This window comes from Hylobates moloch, unplaced genomic scaffold (genome assembly GCF_009828535.3).
Source record: "Hylobates moloch isolate HMO894 unplaced genomic scaffold, HMol_V3 SCAFFOLD_14, whole genome shotgun sequence".
Classification (NCBI taxonomy): Eukaryota; Metazoa; Chordata; class Mammalia; order Primates; family Hylobatidae; genus Hylobates; species Hylobates moloch.
In genome coordinates this window covers 73,800,000-73,825,976 of record NW_026652289.1, presented here as the reverse complement: position 1 = coordinate 73,825,976, position 25,977 = coordinate 73,800,000, and the positions used below count along the sequence as shown (strand labels likewise).

The window sequence follows — 25,977 nt, the reverse complement described above, 5'->3', positions numbered from 1 at the left end:
GCTGGCATCCTATTGGAGGTGGCACTAGCCACTTAACTAGTTAGGTGAGTGATATTTGGGTAGGGTGCCCATAACTCTGATAGGATCTGCCTTGCGATTCTACTGCTAGTGGAGTGTGGGGGAGGCCTGGTCTTGGATCTTGTTCCTCACAGCTGGTTCATTCAGGAGGTTAGTGCTCTGCGGAGGAGGCTGGAGGCAGAGCTCCATCTTGGCCTGGCTGGCTAGTTTCTGTTCAGGACTAGAGCTAGCACCTGTAGTCTTGGCAAGCCATTTTAGAAATCTAAGTTGTTGGTGCATGTAATGTCCTGGTGGTTGAACCAACACACGTTCTTTGCCATTCCTGGGCAGGTGCTTGGAGAAGGCTGGTGAGCTGTTCATGTTTTTTGAAGAATGGTGCATCAGTGGCACAAGGTTTTTCCCGGTTCTGCTGAGGCCTGTTGCTGAGCTTTGGTGTGCCCTGTCCCCTGTTTTATTCCTCCCACATTGTTAGCTGCTCAGAGCAAATGGGTCTTGCTGCAGGTGTAGGTTTGCCTCTGGCTGATCCTGGGCAGTGTGGCATCTGGATGGGAGGGTCTGAGGGAGCCTTAGCCCAGAGTTAAGGGGTGCCCCCCAGCCCCTACCTGGAGTCATCCTACATGGAGCCAATAGGGGCGAGTCTGGGAAAAGTTGCATTTGTTTCCTGCTTTAAGACTTTAGCTTTTGGGCTGGGTGCAGTGGCTCACATTTGTAATCCTAACACTTTGGGTATCTGAGGCAGGCAGATCAATTGAGGTCAGGAGTTCGAGACCAGTCTGACCAACATGGTGAAAACCTGTCTCTGCTAAAAATACAAAAATTAGCTGGGCGTGGTGGTGGGCGACTGTAATCCCAGCTACTCGGGAGGCTGAGGCAGGAGAATCGCTTGAACCCAGGAGGCAGAGGTTGCAGTGAGCCGAGATCGCGCCATTGCATTCCAGCCTGGGCAACAAGAGCATAAACTCCGTCTCAAAAAAAAAAAAAAAAAAGACTTTAGGTTTTATTTGTCACCCCTTCCTGCATCCAAACATTTATGAAATGAATTTCTCAGAGTGCTGCCCACTCCCTACTGGGCTTTTGTTCCCACGGTACACGTGGCATAAAGTAGGCCCTCAGTGTCTAAATGCCTGGCTCATATGTACCCTCTGAGAAGCTGCCTTGGGGGAACCCCTCAGCCAAGCTCTGAACAGTCCATTATAGCCCTTGTCACACTATCTTGTTCTGTCTTCCTACCAGCCCATGCTCCAACTCTTAGTCTTTTGCATTTTTTCCAGCACTTAGTCTGGTGCTTGTAGGGGAAAGAGAAAACAAATGAGCTTGTATTGAGAACCTACTGTATTCCAGGAACTCTGCTAGGCACTTTACACACATTCTTCTTTAATTTAATCCTCACAACAACCTTGCTGTGTAGACAAGGAAACCAAGGCTCAGAGTTCAAGCCGTTGACTAAGGCCACATAGGATTAGCAGTGGCATGAAATGGCTTCCAGCCCCACATGGGTCTCCCCTCTGCTGTGGGGGGCCAGCAAATGTTGGCTGAGTGGGCAAAGGTCACAAGAGGTGCTGTGTGCCTGAGAATGAGAGGCAGGCTTAGCTGGGCTAGCACCTGTGGATGCAGGTCTACCTTATGCACACAGGAGTTGTGTACTGGGAAGAAGCTGGGGGAAGGCACGTTGCCTGAAGTAGGGACATGTGCCTTTTAAGAAAGCCTCTAAAGACTAGTTTTTTATTGCATGTGATTACCTTCTAATTTGTCAGGTTAAAGTTCATAAGGCAGAACACTGGTATGATTAAAACACAATGCTCTCTGCCCACTCTCCTCACTCAGGGATCTGTGTGTTGTATAGCAACTTCTAGATATGAGAGGTATACTCTTGTTTCTCTTGACCTCAGCCCCTGCCACCAGACCTGAGGGCAGTCTAAAAGCAAGCCTGTGTCCAGATGAATCAGGCCAATTCCTTTCAGCTGCACTTCGTGCTTCTTGCCCAGGTGTTTTTAGGCTCCCAGTCTGGTTGCAGAATGAATTGAGTGCTCGCAGCAAGTGAGGCTGAATGGGCACTGAGGAGGCAGGGCTGGTGGCTGAGGTCCCTGCTCTCTCTCTCTTTGAGGACAGTGCTCCTTGCAGCTTTGTGCTGTGGAGCTGAGACTTCTGCTCTGCATGGGTGCCTGCACTGAAGCCTCATTCAGGTGGCAAGACAGGCAGGACGCACACCCTCTGACCTCACGTTGTGGGTTTAGCCCTGCCGTTAGCATCTGAGGAACTTGGCCTTTCACTGTAGAGTTGAGTATTTCTCAGAGGCACAGAGCTGTTGTTCAGGGTCTGTTGGGATAGTTTCTGCCCTGGCCCTCTTGATGAGTTGTAAACTGAACCCGCCCCCCCCCAACTCACCCTGCAAGGGAAAAGGAGGAGTGTCATCATTATTATCTTTCCTTGGGGTGGGCACTTAGGTGTTTTTAGTGGAATAGTGGCAGAGCAGAGTTCAGGTGCAAGCTTGGGTTTTCAGATTTCTCACTGGGGTAGGAGGAATCTGTCCCGGGCTCGTGCTGTGGGGAATGGCCGGCCACGGCCAGCTGCCCTCCTCTGTTGGGTTGGAAGGATGGGGGAGGTTGGCCTGCCTACCTCTGCTTACCACCGCTCTTAAGGAAGACTCTTTTTGGTATATCCATCTTAGATGAGGGATCTGGAGTTTGGAAAAGTTAAATACATTGCTCAGGAGGGACAGAGCATTTAAATCTAGGTCTGCCTGACTCAGTGCTTTGGTTCTTTCTGCTTTACCAGCTCTTTAAGAGATTCACTACCAGCTATGTCTTTACCTGGCTTTACCATAAGAATTTCAGCAGCTTCACCTGTTTCTCCATAAAGTAACAGCAACTAACTTTAAGTGAAAAGGAGCCTGGTTTTGTGCTCTTGCCACATTTCTTCTCTGATAGAAGATTCAAGAAATTCAGTGCTCATGACAAGTGTTTTATTCCTTTCACGGATGGGAGGGGTTATTCCAAGAGAGAATGCAGAGGAGGGCAATGCTTAACTCAGCTCCAGTTGTGGTTTTAGCTGTAATTGGAAGGAGGTGGCTTCTAATGGGGCAGGGTCCTTCCCAGCCCTCACCCAGATGACCTGATCTGCCCGTGTCTAAGGCTCCCCTGAATCCCTCCCTCTCATTAAAAATAAACTGGGCTGGGTGTAGTGGCTCATGCCTGTAATCCCAGCACTGTGGGAGGCCAAGGCGGAAGGATCACTTGAGCCTAGGAGTTTGAGACCAGCCTGGACAACATAGTGAGGCCCTCTACCCCCCGCACCCCCCACCTCCCGCAGCCTGTCTCTACCAAATTACCTGGGCATGGTGTCACGCGCTTATAGTCTCAGTTACTCGGGAGGCTGAGGTGGAAGGATCACTTGAGTCTGGGAGTTCGAGGCTACCATGAGCCATGATTGCGCCACTGTACTCCAGCCTGAGCAACAAAGCAAGACCCTGTCTCAGACAAAAACAAAAAACAACAAAAACGAAAAACCAAAGAAGCCTGAAAAGCAAAATTTAAAGTGTAGTCCCGAAACCCTCAGGATGGTGTGCGGGGTGCAACCCAGAGCTGGGTGGGTAAGGGGAGAGCAGCAACCACAACTGAGGGCCACTTCCTGCCCCAGGCAGCTTCTGCTTGTGGGAGTGATCTGGGCTGTGACCTGCCCTTCCAGGCCCTCACCCTTGTTTCCCCAGAGCAGTGCCAGCACCCCGTGCTCCCCTGGGTCTCTGACTCTCCCTTGAACCTTCAGCCCGGCATGAAGCACCTTGGTTGTGCTCTGCTCGTGCTGGTGGGGTTGGTGTATGGTGCTGCTGCAGCTTGAGGGCCAGAGCAGGGCATCTATCTGTCCCTTTCTGCTTCTGTGGCGATGACTACACCCAGACCCTACTGTGACAGTTTAGCTGGGTCTGACCTCCCCCTCGATTTTGAGATCCTGATGCCCCTGAGGTGAAGGTGGCCTGTTTACTGTCTTTAGAGTACACTTCTGAGGATTTGGGATTCAACCTGTGGTTCTCTGGGTCTTTAGCCTGGATGCCCACCAGCCAGCCGCTATCCTTCCTGGCAGCTGTGTCAGAGCTGGGGACAATCAGACTGGTTTTCTCCAGCGAGAGCTTTCTTGACATCTTTTAGTGTCAAGAAAGTGCCCTGGGAATCCCTCCTAGAGACCTTCCCAAGAGGGCATGGACCACCCGTGCCGTGTCTGGGAGGACACAGCTTCCCAGAGAGGAGGGGATAGTGCTGAGAGCACCCAGCGCACCTTGTCCCCCAGCAGTGGTTGAAAGTTTCTGGGTGGCTAGTGTATAAGTGAGAGGGGCAGCAGGAGGACTGGCACGGTTAGGAGAGGGGAACCAAGCCTGCTACTTTGCTGGGATCCCCTCTCCCCAACCAGCCCGATAGCTGGGCCATCCCTTGTGGGTTGAAGGGGCCCTGGCAGGCTTGTAGCCCCTCCATCCAGCCCCACCCCAGGGAAAAAGTTGCAGCCCAGCTTCTTGCTTCTTCGATTGGCTTCAAAGCATGACTCACACATGCTCTCCCCAGAATGGAGTGCAGCGAGAGGCAGGCAGCAGACCCCAGCCTCTCCTTAGGATGCTGAGTGGCTGGATTTTGCACCACAGGAAAGCTAGGAGTTGTTTTGCGATGTGCTTTTGATGGCCTTGGGTGTTTTTAGCGAGTGCCAGGGGATTTGGCAGATTTTAGGGAGGCTAGCAGGAGGCTGTTCTGCTCAATTTGGAAATGTGACTCGCTCCCTGTGATTCAGAGGCTTCCCGGGATCGTCAGCACCCTACCCCCCAGGGGAGTAGTGGGTGTCCCTGAGGGACTGGAAAGCTGAATGAGAGGTTAAAGAGCAAGATTAGTCCACAGGGAACAGATTCTCAAAGGTTCTGGGCTCAGACTCCTGAAAGTGGAAGCTGTGTAGTCAAGGCACTGACTCCCTTCCCACCTCTCTCTGCTTGAGACCTCTGTGTGTTGAGAGGGGAAGACTGAGTGGGGACAACTATCCCGAGATCTGAGGACCATCTGTCCATGCAGCCAGTCTCCCAGCCAGCAGGAGGTCAGGGGTGGCCAATCATCCCCCTGCTAAGAACACTTCCAGTAGCCAGGCCTGACAGCACCTCCCTGTGCTGTCTTTCCCAGCTGCCTTCTCCTCACTCTGTACTTTGTGTCCTTATCCTCAAAGACGACAAGCCCAGGTGATCTCCACCTTGGCTCCCAGCCGTTCCCAGGCCCAGCCCCTCTGGTAACTTGGGGCCTGTTGAGGGGCTTTGGCCCCTTCTCAAATGCATGGTCTGTTCACTCATGCATCACCTCCAGGCCCTTTAGGAGTTGGGGAGGGCTGGACCTGGGCTCCCTAGGAAATACTGATGTGCTTCTGCTGCTTCTCGTTGCATGCTCCTCCACCTCCAGCACAGGGGTGCCTGGATATGAGAGAAGGGCCTGTGGGTTATAGGAAATGGGATTTTGTTGTTGTTGTTGTTGTTGTTTTGAGATGGAATCTCACTCTGTCGCCCAGGCTGGAGTGCAGTGGCACGATCTTAGCTCACGGCAACCTCTACCTCCTGGGTTCAGGTGATTCTCCTGCTTCAGCCTCCCAAGTAGCTGGGACTACAGGCTCATGCCAGCACGCCCGGCTGAATTTTTTTTTTTTTTGTATTTTTAATAGAGACAGGGTTTCACTGTATTAGCCAGGATGGTCTTGATCTCCTGACATCATGATCCATCCGCCTGGGCTTCCCAAAGTGTGGGGATTTTGGGCATGAGCCACCACGCCCGGCATTGCCAATAAGCCTGCTGAGCAGACAGGGATGGGTGGTCACCCTGATTAGAAGCAGGAAAGAGACTTATGGAGCCTAGCAGATGCCTGGGATTTTTTAGGAGCTCTCTGTCTGTGCTTCAGGAATGAATGGGTTTGCCTTCTGTGACTCTGTCTTGCCCGGGGCCTGGTCTCTGAGCAGTGGCAAGTCCCCGCACGTGGCCAGAGCAAAGCCTGTCATGCTGCCTCTCCTTTCCAGTTTTCCGTGTCCTTTCTCAGGGGTGAAGGTTGCCCACACCACCCTCAGCCTGGTTTTCTGAGCACTCTTTCTCAATTAATGTAGCATGTCTCTGGAGAGGAGGTGTCCAGTGACCCCACCCACTGGCCCAAGGCCATGGGAGCTAACAGGGAAAGATTCAGGAATCCCTGGGAGCCCTCAGGCTTGAGACTTTCAGGGTTAAATCCTGGCCCAGCAGGGACTGCTCTCAGTTCCTCTGTAGAATGAGTGTGAACAGCCAATAGCAGTGGGGAAATTAAGCTGAAAAGCCTGGGCCTGCTGGGTGGGGATGAGTCGCAGGGGTGCCTGGTGAGGGACAGAACTTGTCTGGCACCTTACTTGACAGCCCCTGTGCTTTGGATTGAGTGGTAGGAAGTGAACAGCCCCGTAGTCTCTGACCACCGCCCCCTGGAGTTCTTCATTGTCTTGGCCATGCCAGCTTCCAGTGCACAGCCAGCTCTGGCTTCTCACTCAGAACTGGGACCCAGGCTGCTGCAGGTGTATGTTGGAGTGTTTTGCCGAGCAAAGTTAGAGGATGATTCCAGGTCATTTGCATTTTCTGTCAGGGGCTCTGGGCTTCCTGAGACTCTTCCCCACCTCCTTGCATCCTGCCCCTGCCTACAAAGAGGGAGAACCGAGCACAACTAACAAGGCAGCTCATTTGTCTCCTGTGTTAGTGCTTCTCTTTGATACTTTCTTTTCCCAACTCTTTGTGGCCGGCAGGGGTTTAAAGCTGTGTGGCAGGTCTACGCACAGTCCCTGGGTTTTCTCTACCCCCAGGAATATGCTGATCCCGGCCTTACTGTTACCCTTGCCCTGGGTACTGGCACCCTTTGGGCTGCTCTTGCCTGGAATTTGAACCAAAGTTCAAATGAGACTTCTCCACCATGGGCCCCTCAAACCTGAGACCTCTCCACCATGGGCCCTTCAAAGCTGAAACTTCTCCACCATAGGCCCCTCAAAACCAGGACTTCACCCTTGATAGAGCTTTTCCAGCTAGACCCAGGTTGTGGCAGTCTTGCTTTATGTGCCAGGGGAGGAGTCCTCAGAGACTGAACTTTGCCTTCATGGCCCAGCAGGCAGGTTCCCCATCTCAACTCTTCACTGTCTGTCTTCTTGTCCTCCTGTGGCCAACCTCAGAAGCCCTGCCTTTGGGGAGGGGGTTGTTAATGCCTTGGTTATACTTTTGGAAGAATAGATGGACTCCTGGCCGGGTGCAGTGGCTCACGCCTGTAATCCCAGCACTTTGGGAGGCCGAGGCAGGCAGATCACAAGGTCAGGAGATAGAGACCATCCTGGCTAACACAGTGAAACCCCTCTCTACTAAAAATACAAAAAAAAAATTTAGCCGGGCTTGGTGGCGGGCACCTGTAGTCCCAGCTACCCGAGAGGCTGAGGCAGGAGAATGGTGTGAACCTGGGAGGCGGAGCTTGCAGTGAGCCGAGATCTCGCCACTGCACTCCAGCGAGACTCCATCTCTCAAAAAAAGAAGAAAGAATAAATGGACTTCTACCACCCAGTCCCCCATCTTGGGAGGCTCTGTCTTCAGAGCCTCGTCCTATCCTGTGATGAGTATCTAGTGAGAGAAGGACAGGGGGAGAACAAAGAGCTTTGCCACCAGCTCCTCCTATCCCCTGTCCCTGGGGTCTGCATTGCTCCCTAGGCTCTTCAGGGGCTTAGTTCAGAGATACCCTAGGCTAAAAGGAAAGAGGAAGAACCAGTCCTTGCACAGCTGCTGGTAGCTTGATTCCACTGCACCTTCACACTCCGGAGAGGGAGTCCTGGGAAAATCCATACTGGAGACAGGGTAGTTGTAGGCCAGGATCACTGCACCTGGGGCTGGGTAGGCTGCAGTGGGAGAGAAAGCAAGCAGGAGCAGGCCAGAGAGGGCTTCTCTCATTGCCCACCTTCTGTCCTGCAGGTTGGAAGTACTCCATGACACACACTCGGAGAAAGTCCCTTCCCATGCTGAGTTCGGGCCCCACTGGCCGCCGAGAGCCCCTGCAGATGGAAGACAGCAACATGGAGCAGGGGGTTGAGGGTGTGGAGCCAGGCATGCCCGAGAGCCCAGGTCACCTCACAGGGCGCCGCAAGAACTACCCACTTCGTAAGCGCCCATTGGTTCCTGAGAAGCCCAAGGCCTGCAAAGTGCTGCTGACTCGCCTGGAGAATGTGGCCGGTCCCCGGAGTGCAGATGAAGCTGATGAGCTACCGCCTGACCTGCCCAAGCCCCCCAGCCCGGCCCCATCCAGTGAAGACCCTGGCCTTGCCCAGCCCCGCAAGCGGCGCCTGGCCTCCCTCAATGCGGAAGCTCTCAATAACCTGCTGCTGGAGCGAGAGGACACCAGCAGCCTGGCAGGCACCCGCCGCAGTCGAGCAGGGGATCCCCACCGCAGCCGTGACCGTGATCGTGCTACTGGGGGCTGGTCCTCCTCCAAGAAGCGGCCCCGGCTGGGGGACCTTGGAGGAGGAAGTCTGGACCTGTCTCCAGAGCCAGCACCAGATGAAGGTCCCCGCCGAGATGGAGACCCAGCTCCCAAGAGACTGGCTAGCCTGAACGCAGCTGCTTTCCTAAAACTGAGCCAGGAGCGGGAGCTACCCCTGCGGCTGCCTCGTGCCCATGCAGAAGTAGATGGGCGCTCCACGGAGCCCCCAGCACCCAAGGCCCCGAGGCCAAAGTGGCCCAAGGTCAATGGCAAGAACTATCCCAAGGCTTGGCAGGGGGCCAGCTCTGGGGAGGCTGCAGGCCCACCCGGCTGGCAAGGCTGCCCTGATGAGCCATGGCCATCTGCAACTCCTTGTGGGCCATCCATCCAGCCATCTCATCAGCCCCTGAGCAAGGCTCTGGAGAGCCCTCTGGGGCTGCGCCCTCACCTGCCCCTGCTGATGGGTGGACAGGCGGCTCTGAAGCCGGAGCCTGGGCGCCCAGGCGAGGAGTCACCTGCCCCTAAGCAGGAACTGCATCAGCCCTCTTTCCTCACACCTCAGCTGTCCCCGCTGCCGATGCCTGGCAACCCCGCCGACTACAATGGCCTGTGTGTTAGGCCTGAGCTCACTGCTCTAGGCAGCGTCTACCTGTACTGTGGCCAAGAGGGGCTGCAGTGTGGGGGCTACTCGCCCTGCCCCATGCTCCCTGAGGGCAAGCTGTCCCCAGTGGCTGCACCTCACGAGGAGGGGCTCCTCTTAGCTCCGAGCTCAGTGCCCTCAGGCACCCCTTTCCAGCACCCTCCCTGGGGCTCCTCTCGCTACTGCTCTAGTGAGGACACTGGAGTGAATGGCTACAGCATCTGCGGAGTGTTGCCCCTGTCTGTCAGCCGCGCTGGCGCTACCTGTGGCGGCTGCCCATACAAAATGCCTTTTGCAGCAGGTGAGGCTTCCTGGGCCCAAGATGTACTGGGGAGTCTCGGAGAGATGGCATCCCAGGAGGTTGGGCTGTTGATCTGAGCCGGGGTCTCCCTTGGGGTCTGGCTACTAACTGGAAGGTAGGGGGCTTTCAGAAGTGAGAACTCCCGTAGTCTGTGCCCCAAGCTGAGGAGCATTCCCAAGAACAGGGCCCCATGTGTAGCTCTGGACAGCCTTGCTCTGCCCAGGCTACCTATGGAGATTCTTGGCCTGGCAGTTAGGTAGCATTGCAGTGGTACAGGCCACAGGAAGGCCTCTCTTCTCTCCTCATTGGGATACCCATTCTTAGACTCTGAAGAGCAGGTTAGATATTGTAATTAGGACTTTTACCAAATTGTTCTCAAGGCCTTTCTACCCTCCTTGAGGAAAGCTAGAATTCCTTACTTTCTAGAAACCAGTACTCTCTGCATGCTGGCCAAGTTCAGCGTTCATGGGAAGGGTGGTAGGTACCAGGCTCGGTAGGTGGTACCTACTGTACAGGGCAGCTTTGTTCTGGCTATAGAGGCCTTGAAAGAGAACTGCCCAGACTGAGCATCACTTTGCTGGGTGTGGATAGAGAGGGTACACCATGAGAACAGACAAGCAGAGTTCCCCGACATGGATGGAATGCGATCAGGGCCCACAGCTTTGGTGTCTGCCTGCCTGACAAGACCCAGACACCTGAGAGGCCCACGCCCTGGCTGTTCAAACACTCCCAGAATCATTTCTCTTCCCTAAACTGGCAGAGGTATCCTCACCTGCCTCTTCAGGCTCCCTGCCTGCTTCCTGGGTGGAAATGAAACATGCTGGTCAGCAGGTCTGCCCTGCTGCTGGGGAGGTGAGGGCTGGACCTTCCAGGTCTCCCTTCCCCCGACATCCTTTCTTGTAGGGGTCTATAAAACAACTTTATAGACCAGTTGGCCCTGGCCAGACTGGTTGTTTCAGGTTGCGGCTTGAGTTAGAGTTCTTATGACATGAGAACAGGCTGCTGCTTGGGGTTTTCCTTCTTTTTTTGTGCCATTCCCCAAGTCTAGATGCTTATCCCCTCTCCCTAATAATAAGGACACCAGTAAACACCATGTACCAGGCACTGTTCTGAGTGCTTTACATATGGGAAGCTGCTTGGCATGTAATTGAGCACAGACTCTGAAGCTGATCTGCCTGGAGTGAAATGTTCTCCCCCACTTCCCTAGCCATGTGACTACGGGCGAGTCAGTAACTGCTCTGTGTCTCAGTTTTCTTAACTATAAAATGAGGGTAATGATACCTATCTCATAGGGTTTTTGTAAGGATGAAATGAGTTAATGTGTTCATAAGAAAACCAGCCAGTTACCAAATATGTATGATATTCGTAACCACTATTTATATTGCTCTGAGGGGCAGAGTGACTTGCCTGAAGTCACATGGCTAGTAAGTGGCAGAACCCAGGCTGTCTGATTCCAGAACCCCTATTCCCAAGCATTATGAAAGCCTTAGAAAATTAATATCAGGGCCAGGCGTGGCGGCTCATGCCTGTAATCCTAGCACTTCGGGAGGCTGAGGCGGGCAGATTGCCTGAGCTCAGTAGGTTGAGACCAGCCTGTCTAACATGGTGAAACCCTATCTCTACTAAACATACAAAAAAATTAGCTCGGTGTGGTGGTGGGCACCTGTAATCCCAGCTACTCAGGAGGCTGAGGCAGGAGAAATGCTTGAGCCCGAGAGGCGGAGGTTGCAGTGTGCCAAGACAACACCGCTGCACTCTAGCCTGGGCAACAGAGTGAGACTCTGTCTCAAAAAAAAAAAAAAAAGTTCGGAGTTAAAAAGCATGTTCCAACCACCTCTCTTTCAGACTAAAAGGGGAGATGGCCAATCTCCAAGATCAGGAAACACCCCTGTCCCATTAGAGAGTCACTCTGACAGTCCACCATAAAAAGGCCTCTGATCCCATCGGCCACCTCAGTGGCCTTTGGTTGCACAATTCGAATTAAGACAGGAGCAGGCCCTGAAAGCAGATGGGTGATGGGGGTCACTGCCTGTTCTGTCCTGACCACTCTCTCCCTTTCCTAGAAGGCTGCAGATCCCTGGGCCAGTTGGAATTTCCTCTCCCGGAAGCTGGCCACCCAGCCTCACCCGCCCACCCACTCCTGGGGTGCCCTGTACCCAGTGTGCCACCTGCAGCAGAGCCCGTCCCCCATCTTCAGACACCCACCTCGGAGCCCCAGACAGTAGCCCGTGCGTGCCCTCAGAGCGCCAAACCTCCCAGCGGTTCTAAGTCAGGTCTGCGCACGGGCTCCAGCTGCAGGCACACTGCAAGGAGCAAGGCTGCCCGCAGGCCTAGCCACCCCAAGCAGCCACGTGTCCAGCGCCCACGCCCTCGCCGCCGCCGTCGCCGCCGCACTAATGGCTGGGTTCCTGTTGGGGCTGCCTGTGAGAAGGCTGTGTATGTCTTGGTAAGCGCCAGCTCTTAGCTGATAACGAGAGGGAGGGAGGCAGTGGGGACACATGGCCTGCAGTGAGGTAGGTGCTAGAAGCACCTGGTTCTAGCTACTCTGAGAGCTGACAAGGGACTCCAGTTTACTTGTACCCCAGGAACCAGTCATGCTGGCCCACCAGCTTGCTTCCCTAGCCCCCTACTGATCCTGTACCAGACAGCCCAGGGAGGTCAGGAGACACACAGTCATAGCTGGTGGCTGCCATCTCGGTGAGTGTCTTCCCCTCCCCTCCCTGCTCACTCTGTCCCTTACGCTCTGGATTGTAAAATGGAGGACTTTCAATGGAGAACTTTTCTGGATAAGTCTATATAGGGGAAGTTGGAATGAGCAGAGCAAATTAGTGATACAGAGAACATCTCGGATGATGAAAAGAGGCCAAGTGCAGTGGCTCACATCTGTAATCCCAGTACTTTAGGTGGTGGAGGTGGTAAGATTGCATGAGGCCAGGAGTTCGAGACGAGCCTGAGCAACATAGACCTCATCTCTACAAAGTAAAAACATTAGTTAGCCAGGCATGGTGGTGTGCACCGGGAGGCTGAAGTGGGAGGATTGCTTAGGTTCAGAAGTTGAAGGCTGCAGTGAGCTGATTGCACCACTGCACTCCAGTCTGGGTGACAGAGTGAGACCCTGGCTTTTAAAAGTAATTAATTAAAAATAAAAAGAATATCAACTAAAATTTAATGAGGCTGGGCAAGGTGGCTCATGCATATAATCCCAGAGCTTTCAGAGGCTGATGCTGGAGGATTGTTTGAGCTCAGGAGTTCAAGACCAACCTGGGCAACATAGCAAGATCCTGTCTCTACAGAAAAAAAAATTTTTTTAATTAGCCAAGCACGGTAGCATGCATCTGTAGTCCCAGGTACTTGAGAGACTGAGGCAAGAGGATCACTTGAGTCCAGGAGGTTGAGGCTGCAGTGAACTACGATTGCACCACTGCATTCCAGCCTGGGTGACAGAGTGAGACCCTGTCTCTAAAAATAAATAAATAAATAAATAAATAAATAAATAAATAAATAAATAAATAAAATTTATTGAGCACTTCTTAGATGCTAGAACTGAGCTAAGCACTTTGTAAGTATTATGCCCTTTAATCCTCACCACTACCCTATGTGGTATATCCCATCTTCCTATAATTAATCCCATTTTACAGATGTGGAAGCTGAGGCTTAGCAATACTTTAAATAATTTGTCAAAGGCTGTTCCCCTTATAACAGTGGTTTGAGGGTTCAGACTGAGACTTGTTCCATTAGGAAGCATGAGCACTTACTCAGCACTGGGGGGCTTGGAGTGAGAGTCAGCTGTCAAGGGTATGGTGGTCAGAGCTCAGCCCCAGAAGCTTCAGGCCACTTTTCCACCCCTGTTCCCTTTTCTCATCCTTTCTCCAACCATGAGAATTCCCCAGCCCCATCCAAAAAAGGATAGTGGTTTGACTACCTTGAGGAAATCGTGGAAAGGATGTCATTCCCTCTCTCTGTCCTTACTCTGAGTGTGGCCCTGCAAGCCTATTTGTGTCATTGGTTTGCTGCCTAGGATGAGCCGGAACCAGCCATCCGAAAGAGCTACCAGGCGGTAGAGCGGCATGGGGAGACAATCCGAGTCCGGGACACTGTCCTTCTCAAGTCAGGCCCACGAAAGACCTCCACACCTTATGTGGCCAAGATCTCTGCCCTTTGGGAGAACCCCGAGTCAGGTACCTCTCCCTCTGGCTGGGGACCCAAGGGGAAGCTGCCTTCAGCAGAACTGTAGGCCCCAGATTGGCCCCTGCCTGGAGTTTGACCTGGCATGAGTCTCCCCGTGTTCCTGGCACAGAGTCTGCCTTCCATTCGGCTGGGGTCTGTCTGCTGCCGAGGGCTGTGGGTGACCTTGTGGCTTGGGTTGGATCAGCTCATTAACCTTTCCAGCCAGCAGAGCCTGGGCACCTGTCCCCCCACCTCACCTGTCAGTGCCTTCTCCCCCTTCTCCCTCCATGCTTAATAGCATTCCAGGCCTCCGAATGCTTGGCCTGGGGCAGGGGACATGGGTTGCCGGAGCCTGCAGTATTGAGGTTGGATGAGCCTCCAGGGCAGCCAGCCAGCCTCTCTGCCTGTCTTAAGTAACACAGGTTGCCAGTTCAAGCCATAACTACTGTGTTGTCCCCCCAGGAGAGCTGATGATGAGCCTCCTGTGGTATTACAGACCTGAGCACTTACAGGGAGGCCGCAGTCCCAGCATGCACGAGGTGAGCTGCCTGGCAGATGGGTCAGGGAGGGCAGGAGAGACAGAGGGAAAGGTTATGGCACTAAGACGTGGTAGGGGGAGGGCAGCCATGGGCTGTAGTCAAATCCCTGCGCTTGTCACTTTGGACTCCAGAGAACCTGGGAAAGGGCCCAGGATTTATTCTCTTTTCCCAACACTGCCCCAATTCATGTTTCAAAGGGAATAATAACCTTTGTCTTAAAAAGGGGAACAGAAAGGGAACCCTTGAGGTAGCAGGTGCCAGTGGGAGCAAGTGGATGTGTTCTCCTGGCAACAGGAAAGGTGAGGTGGAGCTGCATACCTGGTCACTTTTGGTATTTTCTGTAGTATGGGAGGGGAGGGGAGGAAAGACTCCTCCTTACGCCCCATAGGCTCTCCACCAAGCTGTGTGCTAAAAGAGGTGACTGCCATCTGTGTGTGCCCTGGGCTCACCTTTTATTTCACTTTCCCTTGCAGGGACTTTTCATCTAACTGGAAAGATGAAGAACATTTCCCCTCTCCTACGCTAGGCAGGGCTGGGGTTTGGGAGGTCAGTGACAATCAGGGGCTGGAGCAGATACCTGGCTATTCTGGAGAAGGAGGGGACCTAGAAGGGACTCAGGAGGAATGCCTGGAGGCAGTAGGCGAGGCATACTTAGGCTGAATTTCCAGGGAAGCTTGCTGGAGTCATCTCAGGTCAGCAGGCCCAGCAGAGGGGTTAATGTCTGCCTTGCTCTGGGAATGAGGTGCTCTCCAGCCCTGGTAGCAACCTCCACCTGTCTCCCTTTGAGCCCTTGCAGAATGAAGTCTTTGCATCGCGACATCAGGACCAGAACAGTGTAGCCTGCATTGAGGAGAAGTGCTATGTGCTGACTTTTGCCGAGTACTGCAGGTGGGTGGTTCCCTGCACCCTCTGGTTGGCCTCTTCCCTCAGGCTCCCCAGGCATATTTGGGGCTGCTTGGAATTCCCCGAGAGGATCTCATTCTGCTCTCTACCTGATCTTACTCAGAGCCTAATCTCCCAGAACTTACTTCCTTATTGCCTGCCTCTGCCATCTGATATTTTTTGGAAGAAAGAAGAAAAATTGTGTTGCCACACTGAGGTAGAATGGTTGGAGCAGAGTTGGGGGGTAACATTACTGCTCTTGGAAAAAATTCAGGCGAATTGGCAGGTGAATGGAGGGAGGCCCTGGCAAGTGTGGTTCTCCAGTGACAGAGAAGATAGCCTGGTGGTTGGCAGAGCAGACATCACCCCTGGGATGGGTGGAGACAGCACCACCCCTTGGGGAGCTAGGATAGCCTAGCTCTCTGGGTAGGGTAGGGTAGGGTAGGGTAGGGTAGGGTAGGGAAGGAATTGGTCTTCCTGCAAAAGTGGCTGGAGTAAAGACAGTGAATGGTATCTCTCTACAGGTTCTGTGCCATGGCCAAGCGCCGAGGTGAAGGCCTCCCCAGCCGAAAGACAGCACTGGTTCCCCCCTCTGCAGACTATTCCACCCCACCCCACCGCACAGTGCCAGAAGACACGGACCCTGAGCTGGTGTTCCTTTGCCGCCATGTCTATGACTTCCGCCACGGGCGCATCCTTAAGAACCCCCAGTAGCCTCCTCATACCCGTGCTGGGGCTACCCATGGGCAAGTGGGGCTCGGAGTAGGGGGCACTGCTTGAAGCACAGCACTTGGTTAGGGGGCCACAGAGGCCTAAGTTTGCTGGCCTGTGGTTTTCTTGGGGGGGAGGGCAGGGGCCCCTGTGGGTTCTGGGCTCCAGGGGAGGGAGCTGGGGAGGCCAGGGTATAAGAAAAGCATCAGCGCTCTCAGCTTGGCCCAAGGTACCTTCTGTGGTTCCCCTGGGTGGAGATTTCCGAAGAAGTAGTCTTCTCTGAGGCTGGGCCAAGCCTGAGGGAAATGGGGCCCTAGGAGGGTGGTGGCGGGAAGGAGGGGCAAGGTCCTTCAGGAACCAGACCCAACAGGCCCTTCCGTAGCCTCCCCTGGGCCCTCAAAGGGGGAGTGGGGGCCAGCTTTACCTCACCCACTGTGACCCGCCGCTTCTCCTTCAGCCTGGGACCAGGCTTTCCTAGATCCCAGTACAGCTCTGAGCTTGTTCCTTTGAGGCATAGAGAGCCAGAGTCTGGCTTCCAGAGCATTGACTTCCTCTTCCTAGACTTGAGGCCTTTCTCTGGCTTTCCTCCTTTGCCCTGCAGTAGCAACTGGTGCTGGGACAAGTTGACCCACCTCTCACAGTCATGGGTGTGGCCCACTTGTGGGAGTCTCCTGTCCATCTCCCAGAGAGGGCCACCCATCGGGTCTGGCTTCCCAGAAAGTTAACTGATCATTGTGGGGTTTGTCACGTCTGGGAGGGAAGATGGGTGCTGGGAGAGGGCTGGGGGCAGGGGGCAAGGAAAATTGCTACCTGATTTGTTGAAGATTTTTCCTCTTGCCTTACACATGGAGGTTCCAGGAAACCTCTTGCAGAACTTCACACGTGATTCTTCAAGCCACACCCACCTGAAATCAAACCAAAGGAGTGCTGTGGCTCCCCTTGCCCTGCCACCCTTTTCCTAGTCTTTTGTAGATTGCACTAATTTACATCCCAGCAAGAATCAACACTGTATCAGTCCACAGACCTGCTGAGCTGCAGCCACTTGCTCTAGGAGCTAAGGACCTGCATTTTCAGTTTGTTCCTGTTGCCCAGAGGCCCTGTTCTCACCTCATGCTGCTCCCCAGAGTAGACTAAGAGGCTCAGTCCCCTATTGTCCTTGTGGAGACTAGGCCTTGGCCCTGGCCCTGAGACTCTGAGGGGGCTGGAGCAGCCTGGTTATTTCCTATCTGTACCAAAGAGGAGTATGGTGGGAGAGGGAGTGGAGTGCAGTGTGGCTTGGGCCTGGCGCTGGGAACCTGCTAGCTGAGCACTTCCACAAGGGTATACCCCTGGGGGCAGGGGCTGGGGCTGAGAACTGCAGCCCTGGGTCTTCCCTTAGGGAGGAGGGGCAGACGAACCCAGCAGGCTGAGGAGGTGGCACTGGGTGAGGACAGCTGGGCAGGGGCTGCAGAGGGAGGTGGAAATGAACCCTGAGGGCTCCCCCGACTTGCCCTGCCCTGTCCCTTAGTAGATGAGTTGCTCCTGATTGGTCATTGGGTTTGGGTGAGGCCTGGAGGCTTCAGAGGTGAATTTATGCTTGGGAAGCCTGATGTCAAACCTGAAGGAAAGGGACTTGGGTCTCCTTATATTGAATAAGCTGTTTGGAGGAAGGTGTCTGTCTGGGAGGATGGGGCAGTAAATGAGGTTGGCAGAGTGGCAGTGGGGGCTCTGCAGAGCCAGCCTTGGAGCCTGCTCATTCTGGGCCCTTGCTGCCAAGGAGCCCAGCCTCACCTAGCAGGAAAGGAGATCAAGGCCCTCCTCCCAGGAGGTAGGGTCTGCTGCCCCGAACTTAAATGCTTTTGAAATCTCTTAGATGTGGAAATATTTTTTCGAACCTGAAAATGCAGCTGGTAGAATTTCAATGGAAGCATAATCCATGTAAAATATATTTTAGTTGATATTTTGTAAAATGCACTTTTTGTGTGTGTTGATCCTGGTTTCCCAGATCTGTATTTCAGTGTTTACAAGGGAGGAAGGACCTTTCCTCACCTCCCTTTTGACAGAGATTAGAAGTTCTTCTTTAAGAAAAAAATAAATTTGAGAAATTGTATTGATTTAGAAAAGGATCATTTCCTGTGTGTCCTGTCATCTTTTGGTGTGTGAGTGTGGAGAGACCCACTATTCTTATTTCAGAGGCCCCTCTTAACCCCTGTGGCATGGATACTCACCGCGGCCAGTGAGCAAAGAGGGCAGGGAAGCAGGGGGAAAAGAGAGTGAGGGAAGGAGACAGAGGGACTGGGAACTTGGAGTTGACTTCTTGATTTCATGGTGGCCACAGCTGCCTGCCTAGGTCTGTGTGAAATACTTCAGTTGCCAGCCCTCACCTGACCAGTGACCTGGAAATTCGTAGGTACATGGTAAAAATACCTTCTCATCACTGGCCTCACGCAGTGGCTCCTGCCTGTAATCCCAGTGCTTTGGGAGGCAGAGGCGGGAGGGTTACTTGAGCCTAGGAGTTTAAGACCAGCCTAGGCAACATAGACCATGTCTCTCGAAAAATTTAAAAATTAGCCCGGCATGTCAGTGCATGCCTATAGTCTCAGTCAGGAGGCTAAGGTAGGAGGATTGCTTGAGCCCGGGAGCCCGAGGCTGCAGTGAGCCGTGATCATACCACTGCAGCCTGGGTGACAGAGTGAGATCCTGTCTCAGAAAAAAAAAAAAAAAAAAAAAAATTCCTCCTCATCACCTTGGGTAACTGGCCAGCACTGTCCTAGGGCCTCAGTGTCTTGCAGCTGGTGCTTCTTGCTTGCTGAGGAAATGAAGGCCACATCATGGGGCCAAGGGTCTGTGGCCAGCTGACCCCTGCTTCAGCCCAGCCCCCGTCCCAGCCTGGAAGCCTCAGTGTTGACCATGTTCCAGGTGGGGCAGCTCTAAGGCCATAGAGGTTCCTGGGAGCCACAGCACGGCCCCCACCCTCTTCTGCATTTTGCTAAGGCATGGTGCATGTGGGCAGGAACATTTTTTCAGAAGTTATTGGTGGCACAGACACCACGATGGATTTTTCTAGCTCTGCCTTCAGTGTGCTGTCCACAAGACTCCCTTGAGGCGAGTGGTAGCTTGTCCTCACTTACCTTACAGACAAGAAATTGGTGTGGAGATAAGTACCAGGCCCAAGGACTTCCCCTGCCTCACCCTGACTGCTAACACAGAAAACTACCCTGTAACACAGAAGGGAGCACACGTAGCCACATTATCAAAAAAATTTTTAAAGGTCTAAGGTCTTTTTTTCCTTTCCTGGTTTAAAAAACATACTTACTGGAAAATATGAATTTAATAGAAAATCCTATCACCAGAAATGCATACCTTTAGGATTATTGGAAGCAAGGAGCAGCGTAGACAAGGCAGAACCTTCACACAAACTTTTGGTGCAGCAAATGGACAGGTGGTAGCCTGCAGACGCACTGGGGCAATCAGATGTGGAGCGCCTGCCCTGGAGAGCTGGAAGGCTGCAAGGCTTTACCGTTCCTTCCCCTGGCTCATCCTGTGTGCTTTCCTGTTGCTGGGATTGCGGGGCCATCAGTGAGCCCTCTAGTATCACCTCATCCCTCAATTCCCCTCACCCTTCTGAATTCATCGGATCACTGGTAGCTCTATTCTCCCACTGGTATCTTCTATTTTCCATCACCTGCTCTGTACAGTCTGCCCTCGAGTCAGCTGCTTCCTCCCTTCTAGTCATTCCATGATATCCTCCTTTAATCTCTGAAGGGCCGTGATCAGAAATTTAGATTTTAGAATCAGAACCACCCATACTGAGTCACATCTTCCCTGAGCCTCTGTTACTTCAGCTGTACAAAGGGAATGGCCACACTAGCTCCCTCTCAGGGTGGCTGTAACAACTAAAGGAGATAATGAATACAAAACACTTATTGGGCGCTGTCCTCAATACACTTGGGCTCTAATCATATTCCTCTGCTGCTTCAGAGCCTTGCTGGCTCTCTGCAGGCAGCAAGCACGTAGCTGGACGAAGTCTGGCTACTGAGCCGGGTTCCCAGTGGGAAATGGTGGTTGCTGACATCCAAAGCACTTTGGGTCTGCTGTCCGCCCAAGTGACCAGCCTGGTGCCATGGAGCACACATTTAGCTCCAGGCAAGGAGACTGCGTGCTGTTTCCCTGCTGTTCTGTGCCCCCAGCTCCTCACCCTTCCAAATGTGTGTTGGCCACACCAGCAGCTGACGGACCAATGTGTCAGACCCTCCCCAGAGTGCCCAGTTATCCCACTGCTTCATGCCTAGTGAGGAGAAGGCAGAGGAGGGGAGACTCCATTTCCAGACATTTCAGCATTACCCAGTGGACAAGCACTGTAGTCAGTCCCCAGGTATTGCTAAACACAAGGGTCACCATGGAGACACAGGTCAGTGTCTGACAGTCCTGCTTCTCCTTCCTGGAGTGGCCACGACCTGCGGGACGGAGGGAGGTAAGGGTGGCAGGGGGGAGCACACCGAGGACTCCGCTTCCAGCTGGAAAGACCAGCCTCCGGCATGTATGGACTCGGAGAGAGCGCTGCGCGCCTCCCTGCCTCCAGACCCGTTGCTGGAGTAAGGGCTAGGACAGGCCTGAGTTTGTGGCGAATCCCCCTTGTCCACTTCCCTAAAGACACACGCTGCACGAGAGCAGCCTCGAGTCTTTTCTGCCTTCGAGGTCTCAGGAGCTTTTGTCCCCAAGCCCAGAGGACAGGGGTGGCCCTGACTCAGGCGCCCTCTTCCGGGTAGGGGTCCGCGTGTGCCCTCCCAAGCCCGCGCCCCGCAGGGGCGCCCGCCCCTCTCCCCGCCCCCGGCGTGGGCCCGCCCCCGCGCCTGTGTCACTGCGAGGCCCGGGGTGGAGAGCGGCCGGGCGGGACATCCGGCCCGGGTCCCTCGCCGCGCCCGCCGCCAGCCGCCCGCTTCTGCGCCTCAGCCCGGGAGCCGGCCACCCCTACACGCGCCAAGGCTGTCCCCTGCCCTCCCCTCCCCAACTCCCTCCGGGCCCAGACCCTCCTCCCGCCCCAAGCCCGAGCCCGCCTCCCAGGCCGCCCTCGGATCGGCCGGGCCCGCGCAGGTCCCCATCCCGGGAGCACCATGTTCCCCCGCCCGCTGACCCCGCTGGCGGCCCCAAATGGCGCCGAGCCCCTGGGCCGGGCGCTGAGGCGGGCCCCTCTGGGCAGGGCCCGGGCGGGGCTGGGGGGGCCGCCCCTGCTGCTACCGTCCATGCTGATGTTCGCGGTGATTGTGGCCTCCAGCGGGCTGCTGCTCATGATCGAGCGGGGCATTCTGGCCGAGATGAAGCCCCTGCCCCTGCACCCGCCCGGCCGCGAGGGCGCAGCCTGGCGCGGGAAAGCCCCCAAGCCTGGGGGCCTGTCCCTGAGTGCTGGGGACGCGGACTTTCAAGTGCGGCAGGACGTCCGGAACAGGACCCTGCGGGCGGTGTGCGGACAGCCAGGCATGCCCCGGGACCCCTGGGACTTGCCGGTGGGGCAGCGGCGCACCCTGCTGCGCCACATCCTCGTAAGTGACCGTTACCGCTTCCTCTACTGCTACGTCCCCAAGGTGGCCTGCTCTAACTGGAAGCGGGTGATGAAGGTGCTGGCGGGCGTCCTGGACAGCGTGGACGTCCGCCTCAAGATGGACCACCGCAGTGACCTGGTGTTCCTGGCAGACCTGCGGCCTGAGGAGATTCGCTACCGCCTGCAGCACTACTTTAAGTTCCTGTTTGTGCGGGACCCCTTGGAACGCCTCCTCTCTGCCTACCGCAACAAGTTTGGCGAGATCCGAGAGTACCAGCAACGCTATGGGGCTGAGATAGTGAGGCGGTACAGGGCTGGAGCGGGGCCCAGCCCTGCAGGCGACGATGTCACATTCCCCGAGTTTCTGAGATACCTGGTGGACGAGGACCCTGAGCGCATGAATGAGCATTGGATGCCCGTGTACCACCTGTGCCAGCCTTGTGCCGTGCACTATGACTTTGTGGGCTCCTATGAGAGGCTGGAGGCTGATGCCAATCAGGTGCTGGAGTGGGTACGGGCACCACCCCACGTCCGATTTCCAGCTCGCCAGGCCTGGTACCGGCCAGCCAGCCCCGAAAGCCTGCATTACCACTTGTGCAGTGCTCCCCGGGCCCTGCTGCAGGATGTGCTGCCTAAGTATATTCTGGACTTCTCCCTCTTTGCCTACCCACTGCCTAATGTCACCAAGGAGGCGTGTCAGCAGTGACCATGGGTGTGGGGCCAGCAGCTGGTGGGGACTGGTTTCAACGCCAGCTTCCTGTGCTTCTGCCTGTCATTCGGAGAAACTCTGGCTCTGGGGCTTGGGGCTTCTCAGGATCCTGGATGGCAGAGACTGCCCTCAGAAGTTCCTTGTCCAGGGTGGGTACCCACAGTGACTCAGAGGACAGGGCTAGGCAGGAGACCTGCTGCTCCTCATTGGGCGGATCTCTTGGGGGGCAGACACCAGTTTGCCAATGAAGCAACACATCTGATCTAAAGATGCTCCAGACCCCAGGCTGCCAGGATTATGCAGTCCCCTTGGTCTACCTTAATTTAACCTGTGGCCAAACTCAGAGATGGTACCAGCCAGGGGCAAGCATGACCAGAGCCAGGGACCCTGTGGCTCTGAGCCCCCATTTATCCACCCCATGTGCCTCAGGACTAGAGTGAGCAATCATACCTTATAAATGACTTTTGTGCCTTTCTGCTCCAGTCTCAAAGTTTCCTACACCTGCCAGTTCTTTCCATTTTTCCAAGGAAAGGAAAACCGAAGCAGGGTCCTTGCCTGGTAGCTCCAGGACCCAGCTCTGCAGGCACCCAAAGACCCCCTGTGCCCAGCCTCTTCCTTGAGTTCTCGGAACCTCCTCCCTAATTCTCCCTTCCTTCACCACAAGGCCTTTGAGGTTGTGACTGTGGCTGGTATATCTGGCTGCCATTTTTCTGATGCATTTATTTAAAATTTGTACTTTTTGATAGAACCCTTGTAAGGGCTTTGTTTTCCTAATAGCTGACTTTTTAATAAAGCAGTTTTATATATAAGGCGAGCATTTCTGTGATTTCCCTTGGAGCTCCCGTGGGCCCAGCAGATCTCCTCGATGTCTGTCTTCCCATGTCAGGGGAGGCAGCCTATAGATACAGAAAGTAAGGTATAACTTGGTTGGGCTAGTCCAGTGGGCCATTGCCATTCCATGGAGACTTTGGGGGCTTTCTTTTTTTTTTTTTTTTTTTTTTGAGACGGAGTCTTGCTCTTTCGCCCAGGCTGGAGTGCAGTGGCGCAATCTCGGCTCACTGCAAGCTCCGCCTCCCGGGTTCACGCCATTCTCCTGCCTCAGCCTCTCCGAGTAGCTGGGACTACAGGCGCCCGCCACCACGCCCGGCTAAGTTTTTGTATTTTTTTTTAGTAGAGACGGGGTTTCACCGTGGTCTCGATCTCCTGACCTTGTGATCCGCCCGCCTCGGCCTCCCAAAGTGCTGGGATTACAAGCATGAGCCACCGCGCCCGGCCTTTTGGGGGCTTTCTAATAGGCTATACCAGATCACAGACTCAGATTCCGGGATGTCACCAAAGGGCAAGCCCAGTTAGGAATGGCCTCAGGTCCAGAGCATACCTACATGGATTATTCCCTAAAAAAGTAGGTGGGTAGGAGATACGGGATCCTCCTCTTATTCAGTAAGAGTTGAATGAGAAGTTCCCCCAGAGCATTTTCTTTTTTTTGAGACAGAGTCTCGATCTGTCGCCCAGGCTGGAGTGCAGTAGCACCATCTTGGCTCACTGCAACCTCCACCTCCCGGGTTTGAGCGACTGCCTCAGCCTCCCAAGTAGCTGGGATGATTACAGGCACGCACCATCACACCTGGCTAATTTTTGTATTTTTTAGTAGAGATGGGGTTTTGCAATGTTGGCCAGGCTGGTTTCGAACTCCTGACCTCAGGTGATCCGCCCACCTCAACCCCTCCAAAGTGCTAGGATTACAGGCGTGAGCCACCGCGCCTGGCCCCGGACCATTTTCAAATGAAAAAGAAAATTGTTGTGTGAGCAAGGAGATTTTTTTCTGGCACTACAAGGAAGGAAGGCAAGCAGGTTGAGTGAGGGTCAGGCTCTTGTTGACTTAGGTCCAGAGAAAGTTGTGGAAGGAATACAGTTGGAGCAGCAGAGGACAGACTTCAGTATGGCCCACTGTCCCCATTGGTCTCCAGGGATCCCAGGCCCATCAGGAGATGGGCCCAAGGGAGAGATGCAAGGCCAGAGCTGGCCCTTCTGTTAGCCCTATTTCACACATCCCCAGTGGGAACTGCTGTACTTTAGAGACCTGAGGCTATGGTAAGAGGTGGGGCCCAAGGAAGGGAGGCAGGGAGGGCCCCCTTGCAGGTGTTACCTGTCCCTAGCTTTGCTATTGATTGGACTTTGGAGAGGAAAACTATTTCCCATATTTGGTGTAGGGGGCTTCTATGGGCACTTATGGCTCTCCACTATGACTCATCAGGCCATGTTGCTTCCAGAAGGCCTTACCTGACCCCCTGTCTGGCTCAGATGTCCTTCTTCAGAGTCCCCTTGGCTCTGGGGACTCTCCCTAGACCGATCAAGTCCCAGCCCTATTCCTCACCAGCTGCCTATCTCCCAGAGCCTCTGTTTTCTCCAATGTGTCGTGGGAATAAAAACATGTAGATTGCTAGGAGAGGGGGGGGGATTAATGAAGACAAAATGAATAAAAGGGCCCATCCCCGCACCTGGCTCAGTGGATGTTCTTTTGGATGCTGGTTGAACACCTGACCCCTCAGAGGCCTGTGGGGACAAGGGAGAAGTCAGGACACTGTGTCCGGCCCAGCACTGGATATCACTGCTACCTCTGGGCAGGGCCCCTTTGGCCTCTGGGTTTACTTCCTCTACCAATGAGTCAGTCCTTCTCCGAGCTTCCGACCCCTCAGGACCCCCCTACTGCATCCTCTTTTTCCTCCTTGCCTGGGACCTTTAGCGGCTCCAGACCTACAGCAGCTAATCAGTCCCCCTCACTGGGGCCTGCAGCACAAACCGGAGAACCTGGAGAACACTGGGGCCGGCTGCTATACTCACCCCATGTAATCCTCACAACAGCTGCGTGCTGGTGGGGTCATCCTGTTTTACAGACATGGAAACTGGCAGAGAGAGGATAAATAACCTGCCCAAAGTGTCCAACCCAGGTCTGTCTGCCTCCCAGATAGGAGGGAGGGAGGAAAGGAGGAAGGCTCATGGAAGGTAGGGGTAGAGAGAAGAAGGAATAGGAAAGCGAAGTTAGAGGAAGGGTAGGTGGGGTTGTAGTCAGGGGTATTTGCAAACATTCTCCTTCCTCAGTTCTTTCATTCATTTGCAAAGAACCCAATTGAGCCCAGCTGACTTTTTTTTTTTTTTTTTTGAGACGGAGTCTCGCTCTGTCACCCAGGCTGGAGTGCAGTGGCGCAATCTCGGCTCACTGCAAGCTCCGCCTCCCGGGTTCACGCCATTCTCCTGCCTCAGCCTCTCCGAGTAGGTGGGACTACAGGCGCCCGCCACCACGCCCGGCTAATTTTTTTTGTATTTTTAGTAGAGACGGGGTTTCACCGTGGTCTCGATCTCCTGACCTCGTGATCCGCCCGCCTCGGCCTCCCAAAGTGCTGGGATTACAAGCGTAAGCCACCGCGCCCGGCGAGCCCAGCTGACTTTTACCAGTTCCTGCCCTGGAGGAGTGGGAGACAGTGTTCTTGATGTGGTTAATTGGCTACTCTCCTCCCAGGCAGAAAAGGGGTGCTGGGCCGTAGAGCATCCTGACAGCCACAGCTGGAAACCTGTGGTGTGGGGAGGAGGGTGTGGAGAAAAGGAAAGGAGAGGGACAGGAGAGACAAATGCCACCTTCTGGGTCATTATTTTTCCTCTAGTCAGCCCCTGAGGAAAATAATTTCTCATCTAGCCTTCCTTTCAGGAAAACAGACTTCTTAAAAGAAGCTGCCAAGGAGGTTGGCATAGAATTGTGGGGTCCAGCGGGCCCTAGTGGGGACCTGCTTTATGCTGGGTACTGGAGGCACTACCGGCTGTGGGTCACCGGGGCAGGGACGGGGGCATTCTCAGGACTGGACGCCTGGACTGTGTCTTCTGGGGATTCCTCCTTTTCTTTTTTTTTTTCTTTTTCTTTCTTTCTTTTTTGAGATGGAGTCTCACTCTGTCACCCAGGCTGGAGTGCAGTGGCACAATCTCGGCTGACTGCAACCTCCACCTCCCGGGTTCAAGCAATTCTTGTGCCTCAGC

At 54.3% G+C, this 25,977-nt stretch overlaps 2 protein-coding genes across 8 annotated transcripts in view; both read left to right on the top strand.

Annotated features, from left to right (window-relative positions):
• The window catches only part of BAHD1 (bromo adjacent homology domain containing 1), a 28,174-nt gene extending 10,345 nt beyond the window's left edge, over positions 1-17,829 (top strand). For 4 of the 7 annotated variants that reach the window (XM_032175937.2, XM_032175935.2, XM_032175936.2 and 1 more), the window contains exons 2-7: positions 7,980-9,425; positions 11,489-11,871; positions 13,444-13,603; positions 14,055-14,131; positions 14,919-15,019; positions 15,538-17,829. In XM_032175937.2, the coding sequence (XP_032031828.1) occupies positions 7,994-9,425; positions 11,489-11,871; positions 13,444-13,603; positions 14,055-14,131; positions 14,919-15,019; positions 15,538-15,727 (2,343 nt within the window). In that variant the 5' untranslated portion in view covers positions 7,980-7,993 and the 3' untranslated portion in view covers positions 15,728-17,829. The remainder of the gene's footprint in view (positions 1-7,979; positions 9,426-11,488; positions 11,872-13,443; positions 13,604-14,054; positions 14,132-14,918; positions 15,020-15,537) is intronic. The other 3 variants (XM_032175939.2, XM_032175938.2, XM_032175940.2) reach the window with 2 other exon arrangements.
• A 2,750-nt stretch (positions 17,830-20,579) lies between these two features.
• On the top strand, positions 20,580-22,760 carry CHST14 (carbohydrate sulfotransferase 14). Its single transcript, XM_032175368.2, has one exon. The coding sequence runs from the start codon at positions 20,818-20,820 to the stop codon at positions 21,946-21,948; it is 1,131 nt and encodes a 376-aa protein (XP_032031259.1). The 5' UTR covers positions 20,580-20,817; the 3' UTR covers positions 21,949-22,760.
• The last annotated feature ends 3,217 nt before the right edge of the window (positions 22,761-25,977 follow it).